Consider the following 26,901-nt stretch of genomic DNA (forward strand, 5'->3'; position numbering starts at 1 on the left):
TTTTTTTCTATAGCTGCAGCTGTTTTTTTCCCTTATTTTAAAAAAAATAAATATATATATAGAGAGAGAGAGAGAGAGAGAGAGATTGCACCAACAGTTTAGTATGTGTCCTCACCTCGCTGTCTGTACCTCTGTCAGGTGCTGGCAGGACTGACAGAATGCAGTCTGTGGGTGATCTGTGCAGACCGCTGAGCCTGGGGACTCGTCTGCATGCTACCCGGGCAGGCGTTCCATGTCATTTCACCGAGCAATTGGCATTGATGGAGGTTCAGACACTGAAGACCACACCGTTCCTATGGTGGGTAAGGAAGTTCTGTTTGTTTCATCTGTTCCAAGCAGGCTCAGGGCTCTATCACAGAGGGTAACTCCCAACAGGAGGGTGTGGAACTCCTGTCCCTTTCCTGGGTGAACTGAGAAAGAACTAGGAAAAGCCTGGGCTAAGCACAGAGGATCCTTAGCTGTGGGGGAGTGAGAGGTAAAGCTTGGGATAAGCACAGAGGATCCTTAGCTGTGGGGGAGTGAGAGGTAAAGTTTGGGATAAGCACAGAGGATCCTTAGCTGTGAGGGAGTGAGGGGTAAAGCCTGGGATAAGCACAGAGGATCCTTAGCTGTGGGGGAGTGAGAGGTAAAGCCTGGGATAAGCACAGAGGATCCTTAGCTGTGAGGGAGTGAGGGGTAAAGCCTGGGATAAGCACAGAGGATCCTTAGCTGTGAGGAAGTGAGAGGTAAAGCCTGGGATAAGCACAGAGGATCCTTAGCTGTGGGGGAGTGAGGGGTAAAGCCTGGGATAAGCACAGAGGATCCTTAGCTGTGAGGGGTAAAGCCTGGATAAGCAAAGAGGATCCTTAGCTGTGGGGGAGTGAGAGGTAAAGCCTGGGATAAGCACAGAGGATCCTTAGCTGTGAGGGAGTGAGAGGTAAAGCCTGGGATAAGCACAGAGGATCCTTAGCTGTGAGGGAGTGAGGGGTAAAGCCTGGGATAAGCACAGAGGATCCTTAGCTGTGAGGGAGTGAGAGGTAAAGCCTGGGATAAGCACAGAGGATCCTTAGCTGTGGGGGAGTGAGAGGTAAAGCCTGAGATAAGCACAGAGGATCCTTAGCTGTGGGGGAGTGAGGGGTAAAGCCTGGGATAAGCACAGAGGATCCTTAGCTGTGGGGGAGTGAGGGGTAAAGCCTGGGATAAGCACAGAGGATCCTTAGCTGTGGGGGAGTGAGAAGTAAAGCCTGGGATAAGCACAGAGGATCCTCAGAGGTGGGGGAGTGAGAGGTAAAGCCTGGGATAAGCACAGAGGATCCTTAGCTGTGAGGGAGTGAGGGGTAAAGCCTGGGATAAGCACAGAGGATCCTTAGCTGTGGGGGAGTGAGGGGTAAAGCCTGGGATAAGCACAGAGGATCCTTAGCTGTGGGGGAGTGAGGGGTAAAGCCTGGGATAAGCACAGAGGATCCTTAGCTGTGGGGGAGTGAGGGGAAAAGCCTGGGATAAGCACAGAGGATCCTTAGCTGTGAGGGAGTGAGAGGTAAAGCCTGCGATAAGCACAGAGGATCCTTAGCTGTGGGGGAGTGAGGGGAAAAGCCTGGGATAAGCACAGAGGATCCTTAGCTGTGAGGGAGTGAGAGGTAAAGCCTGCGATAAGCACAGAGGATCCTTAGCTGTGAGGGAGTGAGGGGTAAAGCCTGGGATAAGCACAGAGGATCCTTAGCTGTGAGGGAGTGAGGGGTAAAGCCTGGGATAAGCACAGAGGATCCTTAGCTGTGGGGGAGTGAGAGGTAAAGCCTGGGATAAGCACAGAGGATCCTTAGCTGTGAGGAGTGAGGGGTAAAGCCTGGGATAAGCACAGAGGATCCTTAGCTGTGGGGGAGTGAGGGGTAAAGCCTGGGATAAGCACAGAGGATCCTTAGCTGTGGGGGAGTGAGAAGTAAAGCCTGGGATAAGCACAGAGGATCCTCAGAGGTGGGGGAGTGAGAAGTAAATCCTGCAATCATTAGCTGTAACAGCAGGCCACATAGCACACATCAGATCACCAAGAGGAGGGAGGAAGAGTCAGGACTGGTCCTTTTGATGATTGGAAATGAGGGGAGCAGGATTCCTAGAGCTGGGGTAGTTAAGGGGTCAGAAAAATATTTCTAAATTTCTTGGAAACTTTGCCAGTCCCCTGGGGAAGAGGTGTAAGGATTAGTGTGGTGCATTCCCTTCCCATCCCACCTTGTCCTGTTCTCAGCAGGTAGGGCTAAGTAAACCCCACTGACCTGCCTGCCACCTCCACTGTCCCTCTCTGTTTAAACTCTCACAGGCAGGGCCTTTCTGCTGCAGCTCTATCTTCCCAGCTGCTGACATGCGTGGCCGGGGATCCTCCTCTGACGATGCTCAGATTAGAACCACTTCATCTACAAGTGCAAACTTCATACGACACTCCTCATCGGGCCTAGCTGCTGGAGTTTGGGCAGCCCTGCTAAACAGTGACCATCAGACCTCTTACCTTGAAGTCAGTGCTGGGGAGCAGGGCTCTCACTCCAGCTCCTTTGATAGATGCTCAGTCCTGGACCAGTGCATTTTTTAATGTTCTCTTCATTGCTGTTTCAGGTTGTAGAGAGAGAGAGGGCTTTGGTGCTCTGTGTCATCCTTACCTAATTTCCAACAGTGCTACTGAAGTGTTTATCTGTAACTTCTGGCCACAATGCTTTGCTTTTTTGCAGTCAATAACAGTCTGTGCAGTGATCCAGGTCTCTTCTCAACTTCCTGGGAGGAATCTGGCCAAAGCAGACCCTGTCCTTCCTTTTTCAACGCTGCACCGAAGCGCCAGGGTGTGGAATAGTCCCAAACGTCCTGGGAGCTGTGTGTGAGGAGTGCTAAATGCAGGGGCCTGAGCTGACCAAGAGGAAATGTAAGACAAGGAAGCAAATCAAGAGCCTCTGCAGCGAACAGAGCAAGAGCAGAAGTAAGCTTCAGCCTGCCCCTTCCGCTAAGTCTATGTATTTTCATTTTTGTAATTTAAATTTTCTTTTGGGGCTTCTACGTTAATACTTTGATGATTATTTATTTATTTATTTATTTATTTATAGGTTCTTCTATACCGCGGTACGTATAGTAATACATCACCTCGGTTTACAGTGAAACATTAATTTAGCAACAGGCTTTACATGTAACAGTATAAAATAAACAGTAAAACAATTAATAGCAACAGGTTTTACAGAAAACATGGGTTTCAAATAATATGCATAAATATCGAACAATAGAATATTAATAACCATGTATTTGCAGGAGCAAATAATCTATCTGAGGCAAACCAGCGTCTCATTATATATAATAGCTTGAATTGATAAACCATGTGGGGGTATGGAGTTGCAGATAGTAAATATCATTGTCGAGTATAAGAATTTGGAGAAGGTAAGGAATCATATGGTAATGCTGAAGGTTATACGAGATTTATAGTGTGAATGCTTGTTCAAACAACCATGTTTTAAGGTTTTGTTTGAAAGTTTTGTGACAGGATTCAAGCCGCAGGTCCAACGGCATGTTATTCCAGATTTTTATCCCAGCTATGGAGAATGATCGGTCTCTGGTGGACACATGTTTGCTGTGTTTTAGTGGATGGACAGTTAATTTCGCTTGGTGAATGTTTCTAATTGGTCTGTTGGAGGTGTGAAAAATGAACTGATCAGAGAACCATTGCATCTCTTGGTTGTGAATTGATTTGTGGATGAGTGAGAGAACTTTAAAAGTAATTCTAAATGATACGGGTAGCCAATGTAGGAACATGAGTGCTGGAGTAATATGTTCATGCCGTCGAGTATTAGTAATTAAACGAGCAGCGGCATTCTGCAGCATTTGAAGGGGTTGAATTGTGCTTTTAGGGAGACCCAGTAGTAGTGCGTTACAATAGTCAATCCTTGGTAGAATTGTGGCTTGTAACACAGTCCGGAAATCCTGAGGATGTAATAATGGTTTAATTCTTTTCAATGTGTGTAATTTGAAGAAGCCATTCTTGATTGTGGTTGAGATGAAATTATTTAAAGTGAGGTGATTATCAATCATGACCCCAAGGCTGCGGACTTGCTTCAGCTTGGTGTGGTCTATTGTTGAGGAAGGATCAGGTTGCAAGTTAGTTGAGGTATTCTTGTGTGGCGTTATGATGAGTAGTTCGGTCTTGTTGGTGTTAATTGCAAGAAAGTTTTCCATAAGTAGATTTTTTATTTCAGTGAGTGCTGATTCCCAGGTTTTCATGGCCTTAGCAAGTGAATCCTTGATTGGTATAATGATCTGTACGTCATCGGCGTATATGAAATGACGGAGATCCAATTTCTTCAGTAGTTTACAGAGTGGAGATAAATAAATATTGAAAAGCGTTGAGGAAAGGGCGGATCCTTGAGGGACACCTTGTGACAGATTTCTCGGTTTTGACAAATGGTGTCCCACTTTGATGCTGTAAGTTCTATCTTTCAGGAATGATTGTATCCAGGATAGGGCAGTGCATGTGATTCCAATTTGTGAAAGAAGAGAGAGGAGTGTGTTGTGGTTCACCGTGTCAAATGCTGCGGAGATATCAAGTAGGGCCAGTATATAAGAGTTACCAGTATCCAGGGATTTTAGAATGGAGTCAGAAAGGGATACTAGTAGTGTTTCAGTGCTATGGTTCTTCCTAAATCCATATTGCAAAGGGAAGAGTAAATGATTTTCCTCTAGATAGTAAGTTGTTTGTTTATGACCTTTTCAAGTATTTTTGATAATAGTGGGAGGTTCGATACTGGTCGATAGTTCGCGGGTTCAGAAGGATCCAGGTCTGCTTTTTTCAGGGTAGGCTTAATAATGGCATGTTTGAGTTGTGTGGGAAAGACTCCCTCTGTTATAGATGTGTTAATGATGTTGGCGATCGCTGGGGCTATTCTAGTAGGGATAGCCAGGAGCATTTTTGTTGGCATAATATCCACAGGGTGTAATGCTGGTTTAATTCTTTTTAGAATTGCTTCAATCTCCGATACAGTAGATAATTCAAAATTTGTGAGTGTGGGTGAATCATTTTGGGAGATTGTTAGTGCTGGAGTTGTTGGCTGATATGGAGATGAAAAGCGAGCCATGATATTTGATATCTTGTCCTGGAAATAGGTGGCTAATTTCTCACATTTATTTTTTTCTCAATTTCGGGGTCGATGTTCGTTAAGGGGGAGATTAGATTATATAGCAATGATGCTATCTTTTTAATAATTTAAAAAAACATGGGAAGTGCTTTTTCTGCACTAGGATCCCAAAGGAAGGCTCCTCCTGTGCTCACATTTTACAAGAAGGGCCCTGCTGAATCTGACTAAGATCCAGCCAGTCCAGCATCGCACCAATCTGGGGCACAGAAGGACGCAGCAAAGCCTAAGAAGAGCACCCATTCGCTATTACTCCCAGTTCCATGGTGCTAATTATGGCCTTTAGAAAGGTCTCAACCCCTTCTTAAACTCTGCTATACTAACAGCCTGACCACATTCTCTGACCACAAATTGCACAGCTTCATTGTGCATTGACTGAAAAATACTTTCATAAATGTGTTTTAATCTGCTACCTGTTATTGGCATGGCATGTCCCTTAGTCCTAGCACTATTTGAAAGGGCAAATATTCATTCCCAGTTTACTTCTTCCACACCATGCATGATTTTAGAAACTTCTATCACAGTAAATAACTCAGCAGTTCTGAGGCACGGGTTTCCCTTAAAAGCCTGAAACTATAAGATAAATTCTATAGTGAGCGCTTCCGTAGCAGTGACTGAGCACGAGGTTGTGGCCTCTGTACTACTTCCCCAAAGAGCAAAAAACAAATCCTTACATTGGTGGGCCAGCATTATCTTGTTTACTTTTTAAATAATTTAATATAAATGTTACCAAGCTTCTATCTTAAATAATTGTCCAAGAAAGTTTACATCTGAAGGTGGCACTCGCACTGGATTCAGTTCACCCTGGGATGCAGCTCTTACACTCTTCCCATTTAGCAAAATCCATTACAGCAAAAAACATTCAGGAAAATCTTAATTACATACGTGCTGGTTGTAGGAACAGCAACTGATGCATGAAAAAGTCAAAAGGCATTTGCTTGAGCTCCTGAAAGCAGTAGAATAGCAAGCTCAAAGAACGTGCCCTGCCAGTGTTGAAGACTATCAAGGTCTGCAAGATGCCGTCCGCAAGGTTTTGCACACAGGCAACAAGAGTTTGTGCAGCTTAAATACAAGATTCAAACGCTAAGGTGCTTGTCCTTCCTTGTTGGCGCTCTCTTAGTGATGGCAACAGGAGTAGTTCTCTCTCTTCTGATTTAGATCTATTCCTTTCTCCTCTGCAAGCAAAACATATATGTGAGACGACACTGTGCTTCCTCAGTCCTGGTCTACAAAGCCCATCCACCACACATGCACAGGATTTAGCAACTCACTAACCAAAGGCAGGCATCCTGGCAGCTGGACTCACCGACAGGCAGAGTGCTGCTGTTTCTAGGCATTGGCTTGTGGTTATTGTTTTCATTTTCACACCCTCTGGCAGGGACTTCCCAACCCTGTCCTAGGGACCCCCCAGTCAGTCGGCTCTTCAGGATATGCACGATGAATATGCATGCTACGGAGGCTCGGTATTTGCAAATTTAGCTCATGGATATTCATCATGGATGTCCTGAAAACCCGACTGGCTGAGGGGTTGGAAAGCTGTGCTCTAAAGTTTATCCTCTCCCCAAACTCAACCCAGTCAGGGAGCACAACTCACAGCTCCATCTGGAATTCCACCAACCCACTCGATATCGCTGCTGCAGGGTAAGAGACCGCTTCCTTCCAGGCGCTGTAAGCACTGCATCTGCAGCCTTTCCAGCCCTGGCGAATCTGGGAAAGGGAAGATCTCATCCAGGAATCATATTCAGGCCTTCGGCATGACTGCACTGAGGGACTGGGCCAGTCTTACAGATCATCTAAATCTCAAACTATTTGACCTGTAAAGTTATAAATAGATCACAGTAACAAGAAGTGTTCCCTTGTGCAGCAACGACTGATCATGTCCTCATCTTGTCTTAGTGCAAGCTCAGGCCAAGAACAGCCTTTATTGGCTCACCTGTCATCACCTGAAAAGCAGTGATCTGGACATAATCTTCAGCTACTTTCTGGAAGAGCTCATCTGGAGTGGACAGAGAATCCCAAGTTATGTTTGCACTGGAGCAAGAATGCAGCCGCACTAACACATGAACACTTGTGCAAAGAGAGAGGAAATACAGGTTTTCTATGGTATGGGGCAAGACCAGAGGGAACTTCCCCTTCAATAATTCACTGACTGTGCTACTGCTGTCGCAGTGTATGTGATAAATCCCACCACAAGTTCCACCGAACTCTGCAGCTGCATTAACTGCAAACGTTTATAGGCTCCAGTGGTCTCATAGTATTTAAACTTTTGAAAATCCTTGGTGTTTCATTTTGGAACAAATGCAGGGGGACTGGCATGGGGCTAATGAGGATCAAGAACTGCAATGCATGAAATAAAAAGGAAAATTGGTTCTTAACTGCTAATTTCCCTTCCTGTAATACCAGAGATCAGTCCAGACGAGTGCGTTCTGCATCCCTACCAGCAGGTGGAGACAATGCTACATAACCCAGTGTCCCACCTGCAGTCCCTCAAAACCCTACCGGGGAGAACCGGAAAAAACCAGAGCTGAAACCCCCTGCGCTGGAGCCTCTGTCACTTCCAGACCACCAAAAACTTATGTACAATTGAACAACAATCTCTTAGAAAACTTGTACAACAATCAGCAGAAAACAGTCTTTCGGCAGCGACGGAGACAGGTCCCTGGACCTGATCTATGGTACTACATGAACAAAAATTACCAGGTAAGAGCCAATTTTCCTTTCCTGTACATACCAGGATCAGTCCAGATAAGTGGGATGTACCCAAGCACCCCTAGACTGGGCAGGACCCTGAGAGACCCGCTCGCAGCACACTCACCAAAAGGACGCATCCTCCTGCGCTCGCACATCCAAACGATAATGTCTGGTGAAAGTATGACGAGAGGACCACACTGCCGCCTACAAATTTCCTAAGGCGATAGCAACTGACTCTATGCCCAAGAGGTCGCCTACGCTCTTGTAGAATGCATTTTCAGACCCACTGGAATCTTGCAACCCTTACCAATCTACATAGAACAAACGGTCTCCTTTAGCCAATCAGCAATTGTAGCCTTGGATGCGTTATCACCTTTCTTCATGCCCCAGAACAGCACAAAAAGATGATCCAACCGCCAGAAAGGATTAGTGACCTCCAGATACCGCAGAACAATCTGACACACATCTAAAAGATATAACTCCCTTTCCTCCGGGGAATCCTTGGACCAGTTCAGGAAGGCTGGAAGCTCCACCAACTGATTAACATGAAAAGAGGACACTACCTTCAGCAAAAAGGAGGGGGACCATTCTCAATGTGACCCCCTCATTAGAAATGTGCAAGAAAGGATCCCTGCACAATTAAGAGCCTGAAGCTCTGAAGTCCTACGAGCCGAACAAATAGCCACCAAAAACACAGTCTTCAGCATGAGGTCCTTCAATGTCACCCTTTTCAAAGGCTCAAAGGGTGCAAGACAGAGCACTCGCAGAACCAAATTCAGGTTCCATTCTGGACACAGCGTTTGAACTGGCAGCCGCAAATGCTTCACCCCCTTCAGGAAGCGAACCACATCAGGGTGAGAGGCCACAGCCCTACCCTGCAACTTTCCTCTAAGGGAACCTAAGGCTGCAACCTGAACCCAGAGAGAGTTATAGGCCAACCCTTCGACAAACCCTCCTGTAAGGCAGCCAGAATTTTGCGGAATATCCACCTGTAAAGGATCCAGCCACCTTGGAAGACACCACGACTCAAAGGTCCTTCAGACCCCGACATACACTAAAGATGTAGCTGGCCTCAGGGCCTGGAGAAGGGTAGCAATAACTGGCTCTGAATACCTCTTCAGTCGCAGGTGCTGCCTTTCAAAAGCCAAGCCGTGAGACAGAATTGATCCTCCTGATCTGAAAATATGGATCCTTGTTGCAGCAAGCATGGCAGGTGGGCCAGTTTGAGAGTGTCCTGTCGCACGAGATGTACCAGATCCGCAAACCACGAACGTCATGGCCACTCCGGAGCCACTGACCCCAGGTGGGACTCTATTTGCCGCAGCACTCGCCCAACCAGTGGCTACGGGGGAAACACGTACAGGAGTATCCCCGACAGTCAAGGACACACAAGAGCATCCAGCTCCACTGTGCCAACCTCTCTTCTGCGACTTAGAAACCTTGTCTTTGCATTTGCTCTTGTCGCTATGAGGTCCAACTGGAGAACACCCCACCTGGCACACATGCGGTCCTAAGCTTCCGGGGACAATTCCCACTCCCCTGGATCCAACTGCTGCTTGCTGAAGAAATCCGCCTGCACAATGTCCAACCCCGCAACATGGGAGGCCGCAATTCCCTCAAGATGATTCTCCGCCCAGGCAAATAGCTGCTGGGCTTCCAAGGCCACAGCTTGACTCTTCATTCCTCCTTGTCAGTTGATGTAAGCCACTGGTTGTCACATTGTCCAAGAATACCCGGACCATCCTGCCTCTGGCCCAGGGAAGAAAGGCTTTCAGCGCCCTTGTTTCCACGCAATTGATTGACCAGGAACTTTCCTGTTCCGACCAAAGTTCTTGGGCTGTCCCCCCCAGGCACACCACTCCCCAGCCTTTGAGACTGGCATCTGGGATCACCATCACCCTTCCAGATTTTCCAAGTCTTGACTCTTTTCCAGATTAGGCCACAAAAGCCACCATGACAGACTGGACCTGGCACCTTGAGGGAGGTGGCAATGGCAGCTGATACTCCTCTGATACCAGATTCTACAATGGTCTCAAGTGTGCGAAAGCCCATGACACCAAGTCCAACGTGGAAGCCATGGACCCCAGAACCTGTAATTAATCCCAGGCTGTCGGCAGCGACAATCTCAGCAGACGCGTCACTTGCGACTGTACCTTGTCAGTCTCTCCAGAGTGAGAAACAACTTGCCCTTCTGGGTATTGAACAGTGCCCCCAGATATTCCAATGTCTGAGTTGGCACCAGGTGACTCTTTGCCATATTGATCACCCATCCCAATGACAGCAAGGTGTCCAACACTTGCTGAAACAACTGCATGCACTCCTCCTTTTTCTTTGCTTGAACGAGTCAATCGTCCAGATAAGGGTGAACCAGAATCCCTTCCTGCTGAAGGGCGGTAGCCACTACTACCATCACTTTCATGAAGGTATGCGGTGCCATGGTCAAGCCGAAGGGAAGAGCTTGGAACTGGTAGTGTCGTCCCAGCACCATGAACTGAAGAAACCTTTGATGGTCCTTTTGAATGGGAATATGAAAATAGGCCTCCGTCAAATCCAGTGACACCATACGATAAGATACCCCCATTGGACATTCAGTTACAATTCAACTTTCACGTTACCATACAACAAGACACCCCACAAGACGCATTATCATGACTGTTCTCATTTAATGTCCTTTTGTAAGAATTTAATTTCAGAGCCATAATAACAAAACTCTACGTAGGACATGCTTTGTAAGAAATAAGTAAGTTTATAGTTACAATGCTAAATAAGAATTGATCACTGTGCTAAACAAGAACTAATTATGATGTTAACTAAGAACTAACTACAATGTTTAACAGAATTTACTGAAGTTATAATGCAAAACAAGAAGACCTCTACTTCTTGAACACAATTACAATGTAAACTGATGTGATATTTTATACTGAACACCGGTATATAAAAACCAATAAATAAATAAATAAATGCACTCTCCTTTGCAGACTGTGGCAAACACCGTTCGTAAAGTTTCCATTCGAAAGCAAGGGACCTTCAGGGCCCTGATGACCTTCCGCAAGTCGAGGATGGCTGAAAGGTTCCTTCCTTCTTGGGCACCACAAAATAAATGAAGTACCTGCCCCGTCCCTGCTCTTCTCAAGGGACGGGAACTATGGCATTTAGCTGCAAAAACCATTGCAGAGTCCCCCACACTGCCTCCCACTTGCTTAGAGGGGCCACATGGGACTCTAGAAAGGCTTCCCTGATGGGGTGAGAAAACTAACGTGTAACTATCAAGCACCACCTCCAGCACCCAACGGTCTCAGGTAATCCTGACCCACTCCTCATAAAAGCTGGACAATCTGCCCCCTACCACTTCTATGGAGGAATGGGCGAAGTTGGCTTCATTGTGACTACTTTCTGCCCCTGGCCCCTTAGCCGGCACTATCTCTGGAAGCTCTGCGAAACTCAAAAGGACTGCTGCCTTCCACTAGCCTGATTTACACCTGCCCCAGAGGAGGACTTGCTGGCGTGGAACCTACGCGACTCCCAAAAACAGGCCTGCGATGGGAAGACCTTCCTGGTGGACTTTTTAATCTTCTGGCAACCTTTGGACTCCCCAAAAGTCTTCATCAGCTGGTCCAAATCCTCCCCAAAAAGGAGCCTTCCATTGAATGGAAGATTACACAACTGCGCCTTGGACCATATGTCCGCCAACCAATTCCGCAGCCACAAAAGCCTGCGGGCTGCTACCTGGCCGAAGTACACACTAAGTCATAGAAGTGCATCTGTAACATAAGCCACTCCAGACTCCAAGTGGCTGACTGGAGAGACTTGACCTCTCCAGAGGAGGCTTGTTCTAGCGCCTTTTGCACCCAACACAGATAAGGCCTTTGCATCATGCTACCACAAATGGCGGCACAGAGACTCAAAGCAGACTCAAACATCCATTTCAATTGAATCTCCAACTTGCGATCCTGCACATCCTTCAGCGCGGCAGTCCCCACTACCAGAATGGTCGTCGTCTTGGTGACTGCTGAAACTGCTGCATCCATCTTTGGTACCCGTAAGAGTTCCAAGGTTTCCTCCATCAGAGGGTATAACTGGGCCATGGCTCAGCCCACCTTTAGACCCGCTTCCAGAAAATCCCATTCCTGGTTCGCCAACTTGCGGATCTCCTTGGGCAGCGAAAAAGCATTAGGAGGGTCCCACAGTCCATTCAGGACCGGATTCACGCCATCATTATATGACTCCTCCTGAGTCACCTTAACCCCCAATTCCTGCAACACCTGAGGAATAAGGGGGCACAACTCCTCTTTCTTGAACAAGCAGACCACCCTCAGATCATCTCCTTCCAAAATCGGGCAATACTCCTGATCCAGATCCTCATTCGCCTCTAGGTCCATGTTCGGAGTAGCGTCTGCGTCCTCATCCGAAACCGCGTCCTGCAAATCTGAATCCTCCTGCAAATCATCAGAATCATCCAGATCTCCAGGATCAGCCTCTGAACCTTTGCAACCCAGACCCAGATGGTGCAGCAGATATCCAGAAGGCACCACCTTAGGACGTTTAACGGGTGGCAGGATGAGCCTCTCCTAACTCCACAGTCCCCTGCCCTCTAAGACTATCCTCTCCCTCCCCCCCCAGCCCTCCTGCACCACAAGGGACAAAGGAGGAGGCAAATCCACAGCTTATCCGGCTGCCACTACCTCCTTACCGCAATTTCTAGCGGAACCAGACCCCCCCCCCGGGGCCCCAAGCTGCATTTCCAGATGAGCGGGGGACCTTTTTCCCCAAAAGTCACCTCTGACAACGTCCCTTCGCCCCCTGCTGCACAGGCAGTGCAGAGGGAACGGCTACTGAGAAGCGCAGGCCTTGCAAGCTGCCACACGTGGATTTGGCGCCATGCTGCACACGCCGCGCTGAAAACAAGCAGGCCACCCACACAGTCAAAGGCAGAGCGGTGCCCTGAAACAAAAAACAGGCCAAAAGAGCACAGGAGAAGGCGTGAAACGGCCCTGCCGCCGCACTCACTCCAAAAACTCCTGGGAATCAGCAGCAACCATGGCGCTGAAACAAAACTTTGAAACCGCACCCACAGAATGGCAAGTCCCTGCCGAGGGAAATGGCGCGCCCAAAAACCTCCATCAAACTTCCAGATCCCTGGGGAGCAGAGAGGAAGGGAATCCCCTGGATCAGACCCTCCATGAAACGCCGACAGCTCCCGCTGCCCTCAGATTAGTCACCGCCATGCCCCGACTGCTCCTGCAGCAGCTGTAAAGGCACAAACACGGGGTAGTTCCCTGACAAGAAGGGAAATCCTCAGGAGGGGACGTCGGAGGTTCTGAGGGAGTCAGTCCCCTGGCTATCAGAACCTCCCGCCAACCAGGGGTTTCCAATCCCCCGGTCGCCCCGCTCCACCTGAGGGATGGTCCACAAAGGAGCCAGCATCCAAAGTCCAACTTCAAAAAAATGTTTTCTTCTCCAGACTGCAGGTTTGCACCTCTGCCATCTGCTGGAGACAGAGAAATAGTGAGGGACTGCCTCTCGGTTATGTAGCAGTGCCCCCATCTGCTGGTGGGGATGATTAAACCGACTCACTCGTCTGGAACGGGATCTATGCTTTAAAGACAGTGAAAGAGAGCAGAACATTTCAATCTATCGCTGGGACAGAGTATTTACGTTTGTATTTCATTCTGAATGAATCTCTTACATCACAAATTGGACCAATAAAATGGAAGCTGGATTTCATCGATTGGTCTAATGTCTAATGTGGGTGGAGCTTTCTGAACATTTTAAATTCAGTGTCAGATCTTAAAAAAACCCCAAAAAACCTGCCTGTGGCCCACGGGTTGGAAGACGGCGCTCAATTTTGCCGGCGTCCGTTTTCCGAGCCCGTGGCTGTCAGCGGGTACGAGAACAGACACCGGTAAAATTAAGTGTCAGCTGTCAAACCCGCTGACAGCTGCCGCTTCTGCCAATAAGGAGGCGCTAGGGACGCGCTAGTGACCCTAGTGCCTCCTTATTAGCGCGGGCCCTCATTTGCATACTGAATTGCACGCCCAGGAGAGCGGACGCTCTCGCGCAGTTTACTGAATCGGCCCGATAGAAAGTAGAGAGGTGGTAGGACTGTGTGTGAAGGAGGAGAAAGATGAGGAAGCTCCTGCAGGCCCTCATTTACCAGCGGTTTGTTTTTGCAGGACACAGGGAGCAGCGGCTCCATTAATTCTGGCAGGAATTTCTTGTTTCCTGTCTTCCATTTCAGATTGGGCTAATTTGAGCGGCCAGCAAAGGGAGGAAAGGGAAATTCTCATTCTGTGACCTACGTCTGCAGCTTACTTTCTCCCCACAGAGTTTCCCTTTCAAGGCTTCCCTCTGAAAACTGTCTCTGGACCTTGCACTTCCTTTTCCTGCCAACAAAATTCTGCTGGAGAATGAGCACAGATCTGAAATTTCAATCTCTGCACACTGTTTCCCTATCCTGCCCTCTCCCAGTAAATATCTGCCCCCAATCCACTTAAACTCCGAGCACTATAGGCAGTTTATCCAGCTACCTCGCTCTGTGTCCAAGTACATGGAAGATCTGTTAAAAGAAAGAGAAAGAGACTTACCCACACTTTGCCCCGTCTTACTGGAAGTTTCAAAGAGCTGCCCTTTGATCTCTGCAAACAGAAGAGAGGCACTCAGATGACCTTCTTCATTTACATGGACCTCCCTCCAAAACAAAACCTCAAACAGGCATGCAGCCACCTCCAGGACGAAGGGCCATAGACATGCAGCACAGTCGTGGGTTTACCTTCTGCATAATCCTGGGCATCGTGAAAGTCCACCTGACGCTTGCTCCGGTCACTCTCAAGGAGGTCACATTTTGTTCCACAGAGATAAATTCTACAGTTCTAAGGAGAAAAGAGAAAATTTGCAGCAACTCTGTCCCATCCCTCCCCCACACACAGTGCCGTGCTGCCCCCAACCCTCCCGTCCCTCCCCCAAAACCTGTCCCATCCTTTCCCCACACTCATAAGAACATAAGAACTTGCCATGCTGGGTCAGACCAAGGGCCCATCAAGCCCAGCATCCTGTTTCCAACAGTGGCCAATCCAGGCCACAAGAACCTGGCAATTACCCAAACACCAAGAAGATCCCATGCTACTGATGTAATTAATAGCAGTGACTATTCCCTAAGTAAACTTGATTAATAGCCATTAATGGACTTCTCCTCCAAGAACTTATCCAATCCTTTTTTAAACCCAGCTACACTAACTGCACTAACCACAGCCTCTGGCAACAAATTCCAGAGTTTAATTGTGCGTTGAGTGAAAAAGAACTTTCTCCGATTAGTCTTAAATGTGCCCCATGCTAACTTCATGGAGTGCCCCCTAGTCTTTCTATTATCTGAAAGAGTAAATAACCGATTCACATCTACCCGTTCAAGACCTCTCATGACCTTAAAGACCTCTATCATATCCCCCCTCAGTCGTCTCTTCTCCAAGCTGAACAGCCCTAACCTCTTCAGCCTTTCCTCATAGGGGAGTTGTTCCATTCCCCTTATCATTTTGGTTGTCCTTCTCTGTACCTTCTCCATCGCAATTATATCTTTTTTGAGATGCAGCGACCAGAATTGTACACAGTATTCAAGGTGCGGTCTCACCATGGAGCGATACAGAGGCATTATGACATTTTCTGTTTTATTAACCATTCCCTTCCTAATAATTCCGCCTCCAACCCTCCCGTCCCATTCCTCCCCCCAAAACCTGTCCCATCCCTCCCCCACACACAGTGCTGCGCCTCCCCCAACCCTCCCGTCCCGTCCCTCCCCCACACATACAGTGCTGCGCCTCCCCCAACCCTCCCGTCCCGTCCCTCCCCCACACACACAGTGCTGCGCCTCCCCAACCCTCCCGTCCTGTTCCTCCCCCACACATACAGTGCTGCGCCTCCCCCAACCCTCCCGTCCCTCCCCCACACACACAGTGCTGCGCCACCCCCATCCCTCCCCCACACATAGTGCTGCACCACCCCCAACCCTCCCGTCCCGTCCCTCCCCCACACACACAGTGCTGCACCACCCCCAACCCTCCCGTCCCGTCCCTCCCCCACACACACAGTGCTGCGCCTCCCCCAACTCTCCCGTCCCGTTCCTCCCCCAAAACCTGTCCCATCCCTCCCCCACACACACAGTGCTGCGCCTCCCCCAACCCTCCCGTCCCTCCCCCACACACACAGTGCTGCGCCACCCCCATCCCTCCCCCACACATAGTGCTGCACCACCCCCAACCCTCCCGTCCCGTCCCTCCCCCACACACAGTGCTGCGCCTCCCCCAACCCTCCCGTCCCATCCCTCCCCCACACACACAGTGCTGCGCCTCCCCCAACCCTCCCCCACACATAGTGCTGCACCACCCCCAACCCTCCCGTCCCGTCCCTCCCCCACACACACAGTGCTGCGCCTCCCCCAACCCTCCCGTCCCGTCCCTCCCCCACACACAGTGCTGCGCCTCCCCCAACCCTCCCGTCCCATCCCTCCCCCACACACAGTGCCGCGCCACCCCCAAGCCTCCTGTCTCGCTCCTCCCCCACACATGGCACACACCTCATCTCATCCCTCCCCCATAACAGGGAGCACTCCTCTGTCCCATCCCACACACATACGGTCTCTCTCCATCTCTTCCCTTTCATGTGCATTTCAATTTCACTGCTTGATCCACACACACTGAAAGATTTCCAGCACACTCCATAGTGCAGAATTTCCATCTGCTGGCGGGGAGACGCACCTAATACCAACTCCCTTCTTTTACACTTGGCATCTTATGGGCCTTGTTTTGAGTATCACTTGCATTGGGATAGGAGGGTGAGAGAAGAGCCAGAAGGCATTGCATGCAAACTCACTTGCTCACAGTTCTGTAATTCCTTCACCCAGAACTTCACTCTCTGGAAACTACCACTGTCTGTTATATCTGTAAAAGAAAGAAAGAGGACAGGCCTTGTGTGAGTGCAGAATCAAACACTTTCCACCTTTACAGCTGCTCCGAGCACCCAGAACTATTGCTTTACACCTCTCAACAAGTTCCCAGCTGCAATCCACTGAGGCATGCACGCTGAAAGCTGAGTCTGTGTCCACACATGGCTCCTGCTTTTTTGGAGCATTACAAGAAGGTATTTATGGCAAGGGCTACAAACTTCTCCCATCTATCACTTGTGATGAGGCAGGCACCAGCGTGGAAACTTGGGAGGGGTGTGAGGGTGAGGAGGTAGGGAGGGCATGAGCGCTGTGAACAAGAGACCAGACCTGAGAAGGAGGCCATTTTTATCTTGTGATGCTAGAAGGAGATCAGGAGCAGGCCCACCCATCCCATTAAATATATACAAGACTCAACCAGCATCTTTCCTTTTCACCTTATTTATTTTACACAGTTAAAAATGATTTCCAAGAATCCATTTCTAAGTGTAGTTATTATGTGAAATGAAGTTATCCTCCATCGCCATTTTATGAGAAGTCAGAAGATGATATCTGGGGACTGTAGGGAGATATCCCATGTTTTACCACTGAAAGCACCAAATTATGAATCATAATAGCCAAGACGTGTGCAGACCAGTGTGCTGACAGGCCAAAATATTGTCACAGCTAAAGAAAAGAAACTTTGCCCAGGCGAGAACTTTAAACCAGCACTGAAGGTCACTTATCAAGATCTGCCTGTCTGTAAGCTCCAGTGTAAATAAAACCAAGGCAGGAATCATGGATCAGCCAAGGGAAGTCCAGGGGTCAGAGGGACAAAGGGGGAGCATTCTGAAACGGAGAAAATGATGATGCTAGCATAGGGCTTGCTATATATGGCAGGACCCTCCCCCCCCCCAAAGAAAATGGGAGGGGGGAAGAGACCTGCAATGCGGAAAAGACCTTCCACCCACTACATGATTATGCATGAGCTTATGCATATTTATCTACTGGAAAGTATAAGATAGGGGGACAAATAAGGAGAAAAAGGAAAGCGGACCCCAAGCAGCTCAGCACCCCCTGCTATAGTGGAAGGAGAAGACTAGCTGTGGCCAGGAGACTGGAGAAAGGAGACTCCCTGCTTAGGGTTGGACGGTGGTGCAGCAGTCTGAGGCAGTGAGGAGCCAAGAGCAACCCGATAGCTCTGCCAGTACCAGACCAGGAAGCCCCCATACAGCCCCGGCAGCTCTGCCAGTACCAGACCAGGAAGCCCCCATATAGCCCCCAGTACCAGACCAGAAAGCCAGCCTCTTCCCCTGCCCACATTCTCCAGACCTCCAGCCAGAGCTTGCTTCAGAGGTGAACAGAGGGAAATCGCCTGAAGCTCTGATCAGGGGAAAGTAAGTTAGCCATAAGTATTAATATATTAAGCAGGCTAAGGTTCATGGCATGTGTGAAACCACCCGTGGTACAGAACTTTCTTTAGACTAAACTGCTACTTAGTGGCCAGCATGTTAGAGACAGGAATGCTAAATCCTGCCAAATCTGATAAATAAAAGTCTAATTCTGAGAACACATTGTCTTTTTCCTGAACTTAGGATCGTGAAGTGGGAGGGGAACTGGAAGTGTCCTGCAGCCCTAAACTTACTTTCAGTCCTAAATATCTCAGTTTGAAAACCAGTAAAGCTTACCTGTCCCCTTCTGCAGATTTTCATATTCTCTGCAGACAGAGTCAGCATCTCCTCCAAGCACAACTCAATGTCACTTATAAAGACATTGCAGAGCACTGGGCCTAGATCTGATCCTGAGTCTTGTTTAACTAACTTCTCTATACCTTTATAACTTTTCTTTCCATTCCCAGACTGCCTGTAGCTGCCTCGCCAGCCCTTTATGTAGGTCATACTGGAAGCCAGGTAGGTCATATCTACTCTTTTAGACTATTTTTTGGCAATTCAAATTATGCTTCTACTATTTTGTTCTAAATGCTAGGTCATCCTTAAACTATTTTATTTATATTTTATTAATAAGTTTCATATTAAGAAAGCTAACAAATGACAGACAACCATCATACAAAGCAAGAATAAAGAGAAAAAAGAATCACAATTCAAAATTAAACAAAAGAAACAATTACCTAAAACAATTCCATCCTTAAACCAAAAACCTACCTTCTCCATTTCAAATGCAAAACCACAGAAAAGACCAACACCAAAATCTTTCCCAAATTCAGCAAAAATAAACAATATCAAAAAAAGGCAAATGCAGAAAAGATGGAATAGCAAGAAAACAATCACCCCTAGGGTTTATTTATAGCCTGCTTAAAATCGCTAAGTGGCTCACATAAAGGACATTCACAATGAAAAATACTGCCAAAATCAACTAATAAAAGCATGACAAAATTCCTTAGCAACTCTTGTAAACATTCCTACTCAACACTTAACAGTTCTAAAAGAGTATACCTAGAAAACAATAACATATTAAAAAATACATACATAAAAATAACAAACAGCAAAGGAAAATTGGTTCTTACTTGCTAATTTTGGTTCCTGTAATAGCACAGATCGGTCCAGACCAGCAGGTTTTATTCATCCCTACCAGCAGATGGAGGCCAAAGGGCTGTGGTCAGTGGAAGATAAGTCCTGGTCCATCAAGGGTGATCCATTGGGCGTTACAGGCAGTCCTTCCCTGGATCATAGGCATGACAGTTCGGGTTTTCTTGGCCAATATGACAACAGTGCATATATCAATAGACAAATGGGAACAAAGAGTCAGGCGGGGGCTCTCGCGACCCAGCAGTTGTTTTTTTGGGCAGAGCTCCATCTCGAGGGAATTGCTGCTTCTCATGTCACGGGTGTGGATAATGCACAGGCGGATTTCCTCAGCAGGCAACAGTTGGATCCAGGGGAATGGGAGTTGTCCCCGGAAGCTCGGGATCACATCTGTGCCAGATGGAGCATTCCCCAGTTAGATCTGATGGCGATGCGGACCAATGCAAAGACGGCGAGCTCTTCAGTCGCAGAAGAGAGGTCAGTGTGGTGGGGCTGGATGCTCTGGTGTGTCCTTGGCCGACAGGGATTCTTCTGTATGTGTTTCTTCCGTGGCTACTCATCGGGCGAGTTCTTCAGTGTATAGAGTCGCATCCTGGGTCGCTGCTGCTGGTGGCGCCAGAGTGGCTGCAACGTCCGTGGTTCACGGATCTTGTGCATCTTGCAGTAGAGGGTCCCCTCCGGCTGGCCCATCTGCCATGTTCGCTTCGGCAGGGCCCCATATTTTTGAACTGAGAGGAGATGGTTGTGGCTGAAGGGCTATTTGGAACTGGTTATTTCCACGCTCCTCCGGGCTTGGAGACCCTCTACATCTATGGCTTATGTCAGGGTCTGGAGGGTTTTTAGTCATGGTGCCTAAAGCGGAAATTGGATCCTCTGTCTGTGGGTGTTCCTCAGATCTTAGCCTTTTTGCAGGAGTGGCTGTTTAAGGGTTTGGCCTATAGAACTGTGTGTGTTCAGGTATCCGCTTTGGGTTCTCTTAGGGGCAAGTTGTGGGGGAGGACTTTGGCCGCTCATCCTGATGTGGCTCGTTTTTGAAGGGAGCCAAGCATTTGCGCTCTCCAGTTTGAAAGTTATGTCCGGACTGGAACCTCAATTTGGTTCTGTGAGAGCTTTGTGGTGCGTCTTTTGAGCCGTTAAAAAGAGCGACATTGAAGGACCTGACGCTGAACACAGTTTTTCTGGTAGTGATTTGTTCGGCCAGGTGGATTCCAGAATTGCAGGCGCTGTTGTGCAGAGATCCTTTTCTGTGTATTTCTAATATCGGGGTCACGTTGCACATGGTCCCCTCTTTTTTACCAAAGGTGGTGTCTTCTTTTCATGTGAATCGGACAGTGGAGCTGCCGGCCTTTCCGGATTGGTCTAAGGATTCCCCGCAGGAGAGAGAGTTGCATCTTTTGGATATGAGGCACACTCTGTTGAGGGATTTGGAGGTCACGAATGACTTTCAGTGTTCAGATCATCTTTTTGTATTGTTTGGTGGCTCAAATAAAGGGGACAAGCCTTTAAAGACCACAATTTCTCACTGGCTAAAGGAGGCCATTTGCTCTACTTATGCTTGTAAGGGTTGTCAGATTCCCGTGGGTCTGAAAGCGCATTTTACTAGAGCACAGGCGGCTTTGTGGGCAGAGTGTCAGTTACTATCACCTCGAGGTGTGTTCTTCGCTTCATACTTTCACCAGACATTAACCGTTCAGATGTACGAGCGCAGGAAGATGTGGTTTTTGGTGAGAGTGTTCTCCATGTGGGCCTTTCAGGTTCCCGCCCAGCTTAGGGGCGCTTTGCTACATCCCATTTGTCTGGACTGATCTGGGTATGAACAGGAAAGAATAGCAGGTAAGAACCAATTTATTTTCATTCCTGTAATATCACAGATCAGTCCAGAGATCCTCCCCGGCGCTGCCAAAAGACTGAAGTTCCTGATAGTACATTTAACTCTGTTTGAAGAATTGGTATAGTTTGTAGATATGTTTTTTTGTTTTTTTTCTGGTTCTGTGCCAGGTTCCATTGCAGAAGGTTTCAACCCTTTTTACCAGTTCGCCCTGGAGAAGGTTTTATAGTTCATGTTTGGCTTGGGTACAGCTCAATACTGAGGGACTGCAGGTGGCACACTGGGTTATGCAGCAGTGCCTCAAGGTTTTGTTCTCTGTCTCCATCTGCTGGTAGGGATGCAAATCCCACTCGTCTGTACGAACACTAGCAGGTAAGAACCAAATTTTCCTTTTTAGAACAAAAAGAAAGCAAAAGAAAACACACTGGAGCTGACAAATAGCAAGTTACTCTCCTGAAGCTTTAGGCTAGGATAACAGTGCCAAAGGACTATTTATGGAAAGATGTGTAAGCACAGATTAAGGGCTCCCCTCCTGTTACAGGAAACTTGTGCTGACCTCAGCCCCTCACTAAGGCTCCATGTGAAACCCTCCCTTCCTTTCCATACCATAGCACACGATTGCAGCCTTCGCTCCTCGATAATAGATGCGACTCATGGCCTCATATCGTTCAGAGCCTGCAGTATCCTAAAGAAATAAAGAGCAGGAAATTATTCACTAGCAAAACATAGGCTGTCAGGATCGGCTAGGCCTTGGGTTTACAAAGACACATCTACCATCTCTCAGTAACTGCTCTGCTGCTGAGGTGAGAAGTACTAGACAGAGAGCTAAGAACTGCCCTATTGGTCAGACCACGGGTCCAGCAAAGCCAATCCAGTCACAAGTACCTGGCAGAATCTGAAATAGTAAATAGATTCCTTGCACTTTATGCCCAGTGGCTTTCTCCATGATTAATAACGACTTATGGACTTTTCCTCCAGGAACTTCTCCAAATGTTTTAAAAGCCAGTTACACTAACTTCCTTTACCACCAGAGCTTAACTGTGCATTCAATGAAAATATATTTTCTCCAATTTATTTTAAATATGATTCTTAGTAATTTCCTGGACTGCTCCCTGGCCTTTGTATTTTTTGAAAGAGTAAATAACAGATTCACTTTACTTGTTCCATGCCACTCTTAATATGGAACCTAACATCGTGTAACTACAGCAAGGGTTATTTTTCCCTATATGCAACACCTTGCACTTATCCACATTAAATTTCATCTGCCATTTGGATGCCCAATCTTCCAGTCTTGCAAGGTCCTCCTGTAATGTATCACAGTCTGCTTGTAATTTAACAACTTGGAAAAATTGTATCTCGTCTTCAGATCTGCCCACCTCACTCACTATTCCCCTTACAGATCCCTGAGGCACTCCTCAAGTTACTTTTTTCCATTGAGAAAACTAACCATTCAGTCCTAATTTGTTGTCTTTTAAACAGTTTGCAATCCACAATAGGACATTACCTTCTATCCATGATCTTTCATTTTCTCAGTGGTCTCATGGGGGACTTTGTCAAACGCCTTCTGAAAATCCAAATACACTACATCTACCGGTTCACCTTTATCCACGTTTATTAACCCCTTCCAAAAAACTGAAGCAGATTTGTGAGGCAAGACTTGCTTTGGGTAAATCCATGCTGGCTGTGTCCCAGTAAATCATGACTTTCTATATGCTCTGTGATTTTCTTCTTTATAACAGTTTCCATGATTTTTCCTGGCACTGAAGTCAGGCTCACTGATCACCTCTGGAGCCCTTTTTAAAGATTGGCATACATTTGCCACCTTCCAGGAACTATCCTATTATAAACAGATCATCTGATTTGAGGCTGCGACCACAGGAAGACCTGCAATATCCAGCAGTAAAGCCCCTGAGTAGGCAAATTGCACATAGTTCCAGGTGACTGGATCTCTCTCTATATTTATAATGTATGCCATTTGTGTTGGTCAATGGTCACCTTGTCAGCCATGGCTAAAAAGAAATCTTATTCCATGTCTTCCTGCTACACCAGTACAGTCCTTACAGGTGGGGTACGTCCCCCTACCAGCAGATGGAGCGGGACACTTCTCCAGTGACATCTTGCCACTATGTGCAGCACAGAGAGAAACTATGGTAGGACAGCTGGGGATGCAGCAGGAAGCTTTGGAATGGAGAATTACTTACCTGATAATTTCATTTTCCTTAGTGTAGACAGATAGACTCAGGACCAATGGGTTATGCTCCCCTGCCAGCAGATAGAGAAGGAGTCAGGTTTCAAAGCGGACGTCACCCTAGATACAGCCCTGCAGTGACCTCAGCCATTCAGTAGTCTCTTCAAAAGCCATAGTGGACAGACTAATGGAAAAACTTGATTAAAAACGGATAACCATAACTGCACTCAACCAAACATAAGCGCTGAATCCCAGCAAGATTATAGATGCCCTGATCTAGGGACTGGGTGACAGTTTACCCGTAATCTCTTGGAATCGATATTCACTGCACGGGCGACTCCTTGGCACCGTTCTTGGGCAGCTGTGGTAGTCCGCGAAGCTGGTTCGCCCCGCTTCCTTCCAACGTGAAGAACAATCAGGCTACACCTTTCGGACCGGTTCTGAAACTTCCAGATACCACACTAGAAGCCTACTGACATTCAAATGCAGAGGTGGTATTCTTGCACTTCCTTGTCCTTATCTAGGGATGGTAATGAAATGCTCTGATTCACATGAAACTCTGAGACTACCCTGGGCAAGAAGGATGGAACGGTGCAAGGCTGTAACGCTCCTGGAGTCATCCTGGAAAAATTCACCCAAGAAAAGGCCCCCGGGTCCATGCCTAGCCCAGGGGGGACTGGGGTGGGTCCAGCCGAGTTTCCCTCTCCCATGGAAGACCCAGCTAAGGGATTACTCAGATCCAGAGTACTTCCAGTTAAGGCTGTGACCAAGCCATCATCTGAATGGGAGGAGCCGGGCTCAGAAAGGTCCAGAAAAGCCAAATCCCCTTGGGCTTCCTCTCAGTGCTGACACAAGTTGGAAACCCAGTCAGGCTGTGAAGCCCTAATATGACAAGCAGCGCAGAGAGCAAGGCGCTTATATTTTTGGGCTGCCGCTGCCATTGGCGGCGGTAACAGAGTTAAATCAGCTCGCGTTTAAACATTTATGTGCACAGATTTTGAGTGCCTAGGCAGGGCATGGCGAGGTGCAGACACAGCCTGTGAGCCTGGCTTTTCCTGTACCCTGCGCTTACTTTATTGTGCGTGTAAGTAGGCACAGCCGATGCACTGTGCATACAGATGTCCTATGGCAGGAATACGAGACGCACAAAGCTGCGCGCAAGATGATGCCGCCGTGGCTACCATGCGGTGTGCCAACCACGTCTAAAGCGAGGCCGCTCACGTTCCCTATGCCCCAACGGGACTGGGAACGACAGTGGGGCGGCACGCAAGGAGACCAGAAGAAGTCCTACCGAAACCCCTCTTCTCTGAAGGTAAATCTTTTTTTTTTTTTTTTTACTTTCCTGGGGCTCAGTCCTTAGCGGGTGAGTACAGAGACAGTCTCTGGCTGCGGGGGGAGAGGGCTTTGTCTGTCCCCGCCGCGCTCGGCTGCTTGCACCCACTGCCTTTCAGATGCTTCAGCAGCAAATTCCACACCGGGAAACGGCTACCGGACCAAGGCAAACCTCTGAGGGATCTGGGAAATCGCCTCAGGAATTCTCAACTGGGGGGAGGGACCTTTAGGTATCACCGCAGGAGAGCGGGACTCAATCTTTTCTCCAATTTAAAAGTAGAATTTCTTCTAAAGGGTACAGCAATCCCCATAGGGAAAGCACATCCACATCTACTAGGAGACGGAGAAATACTGAATGGCTGAGGTCACTGCAGGGGTGTATCCAGGGTGACGTCAGCTTTGAAACCTGACTCCATCTCCATCTACTGGCAGGGGAGCACATAACCCATTGGTCCCGAGTCCATGTGGCTACACGCTAGGAAACACTGTTTTGAGCCAGGCTGCTGGTGTGCCAGTCTTTGTAAGCCCTAACAGGGGTTTCCAGTCCTAGAGGGCACTAGGTTGAGTCTGTTTTTCTCTGGATTTGAAAAATAATATTTTGAGATAACATCTCAGCAGGTTTAATTTTTTTCTCTTTGCCTTTGGGCAACCTCTCGGGATCCTCCTGATTTATTTTATTTTGGGTATTTAGCTCACACCTTTTCATTCTAGCTGCCCCTACCTTCCCCATACACACAGGCTTGCTTCTCCTTTGGTGCTCAACACCAGAAAAGAAGAAAAAGAAAGAAGAACCTGAGGTCACTGGTTGGAGCAGCAGCCGCCTTTGACAGGAGTTGAGCCTGGGGAAGTGGAGGAATCTGCGAGAAGCTGCCGCGGCAGGCGGTCCACGTTGGCTGTGAGGACTCTGTTGCAGCGAGGGAGGTCCCAGACAAGTGCTCCATGCCTCAGGGGATTTTCCTTCACAGGAAGAGTCCAGTTTTGGCGTGCAAACCCGAATTTTACATGTGATGTGCCAGATGCTCCAGCTCTGCCCAAAAACCCTTGGAAATCTCTGGAGCTCCCCTCCCAAGTATGGATATTTATTTATTTATTTATTTATTATTTTTATTATACCGAGTTTCATGATAGGAATCACATCAACCCGGTTTACAATTAACAATGTGAGTAAAGGCAGAGAGTAACATAGTAAAACATTTCCCAATTCAACGTCACATATAGAATGAAACTTAACAAATATAATAACAATATTTAGGATGTGAGAAAGTTACAAAAAACAAGGATATGGAGGAAGAAGTCAGCTGCAGCCTTCTTGTAAGATCTTCTCCAGGTTTCCTTTCCCTCACTCGCTTCACCTGTGGCAGCTAGGAGAATTTTTGCCGTTTGTGTGCTGCTCACTTTGTAGGTCATGGTTTAAAAAATAAAAAAAATCTTATTTGCGCTGAATTTTCTGGATATATCGGTATCCTAGTCAAAACCATCCCTAGGAATCTTAATTAAAGAAGAAATACATATCCAGATCCCCTCTCACAGGCCACACCCAGATCCCCTCTCACAGGCCACACCCACCCAGCGACATGGGCTGCACACCCAGCTCCCCTCTCACAGGGCACACCCACCCAGCGACATGGGTTGCACACCCAGATCCCCTCTCACAGGCCACACCCACCCAGCGACATGGGCTGCACACAAAGATCCCCTCACAGGCCACACCCACCCAGCGACATGGGCTGCACACCCAGATCCCCTCACAGGCCACACCCACCCAGCGACATGGGAGACCACACCCAGATCCCTTCTCACAGGCCACACCCACCCAGCGACATGGGCTGCACACCCAGCTCCCCTCTCACAGGGCACACCCACCCAGCGACATGGGTTGCACACCCAGATCCCGTCTCACAGGCCACACACACCCAGATCCCCTCTCACAGGGCACACCCACCCAGCGACATGGGCTGCACACCCAGATCCCGTCTCACAGGCCACACCCAGCGACATGGGAGGCCACACCCAGATCCCTTCTCACAGGCCACACCCACCCAGCGACATGGGCTGCACACAAAGATCCCCTCACAGGCCACACCCACCCAGCGACATGGGCTGCACACCCAGCTCCCCTCTCACAGGCCACACCCAGCGACATGGGCTGCACACCCAGATCCCCTCTCACAGGCCACACACACCCAGATCCCCTCTCACAGGCCACACCCACCCAGCGACATGGGCTGCACACCCAGATCCCCTCACAGGCCACACACACCCAGATCCCCTCTCACAGGCCA

At 48.2% G+C, this 26,901-nt stretch overlaps 1 protein-coding gene across 2 annotated transcripts in view; it reads right to left on the reverse strand.

The window, feature by feature from the left end:
- Positions 1-5,804: 5,804 nt before the first annotated feature.
- RAB24 (RAB24, member RAS oncogene family) overlaps positions 5,805-26,901 on the reverse strand; it is a 30,471-nt gene continuing 9,374 nt past the window's right edge. For both annotated transcript variants that reach the window (XM_029583985.1, XM_029583984.1), the window contains exons 4-9: positions 21,706-21,784; positions 16,680-16,747; positions 14,590-14,689; positions 14,405-14,455; positions 7,063-7,125; positions 5,805-6,304 (exon numbers count right to left, since the gene is read on the reverse strand). In XM_029583985.1, the coding sequence (XP_029439845.1) occupies positions 6,246-6,304; positions 7,063-7,125; positions 14,405-14,455; positions 14,590-14,689; positions 16,680-16,747; positions 21,706-21,784 (420 nt within the window). In that variant the 3' untranslated portion in view covers positions 5,805-6,245. The remainder of the gene's footprint in view (positions 6,305-7,062; positions 7,126-14,404; positions 14,456-14,589; positions 14,690-16,679; positions 16,748-21,705; positions 21,785-26,901) is intronic.

Source organism: Rhinatrema bivittatum, chromosome 18, assembly GCF_901001135.1.
Source record: "Rhinatrema bivittatum chromosome 18, aRhiBiv1.1, whole genome shotgun sequence".
In the NCBI taxonomy this organism is placed as follows: domain Eukaryota; kingdom Metazoa; phylum Chordata; class Amphibia; order Gymnophiona; family Rhinatrematidae; genus Rhinatrema; species Rhinatrema bivittatum.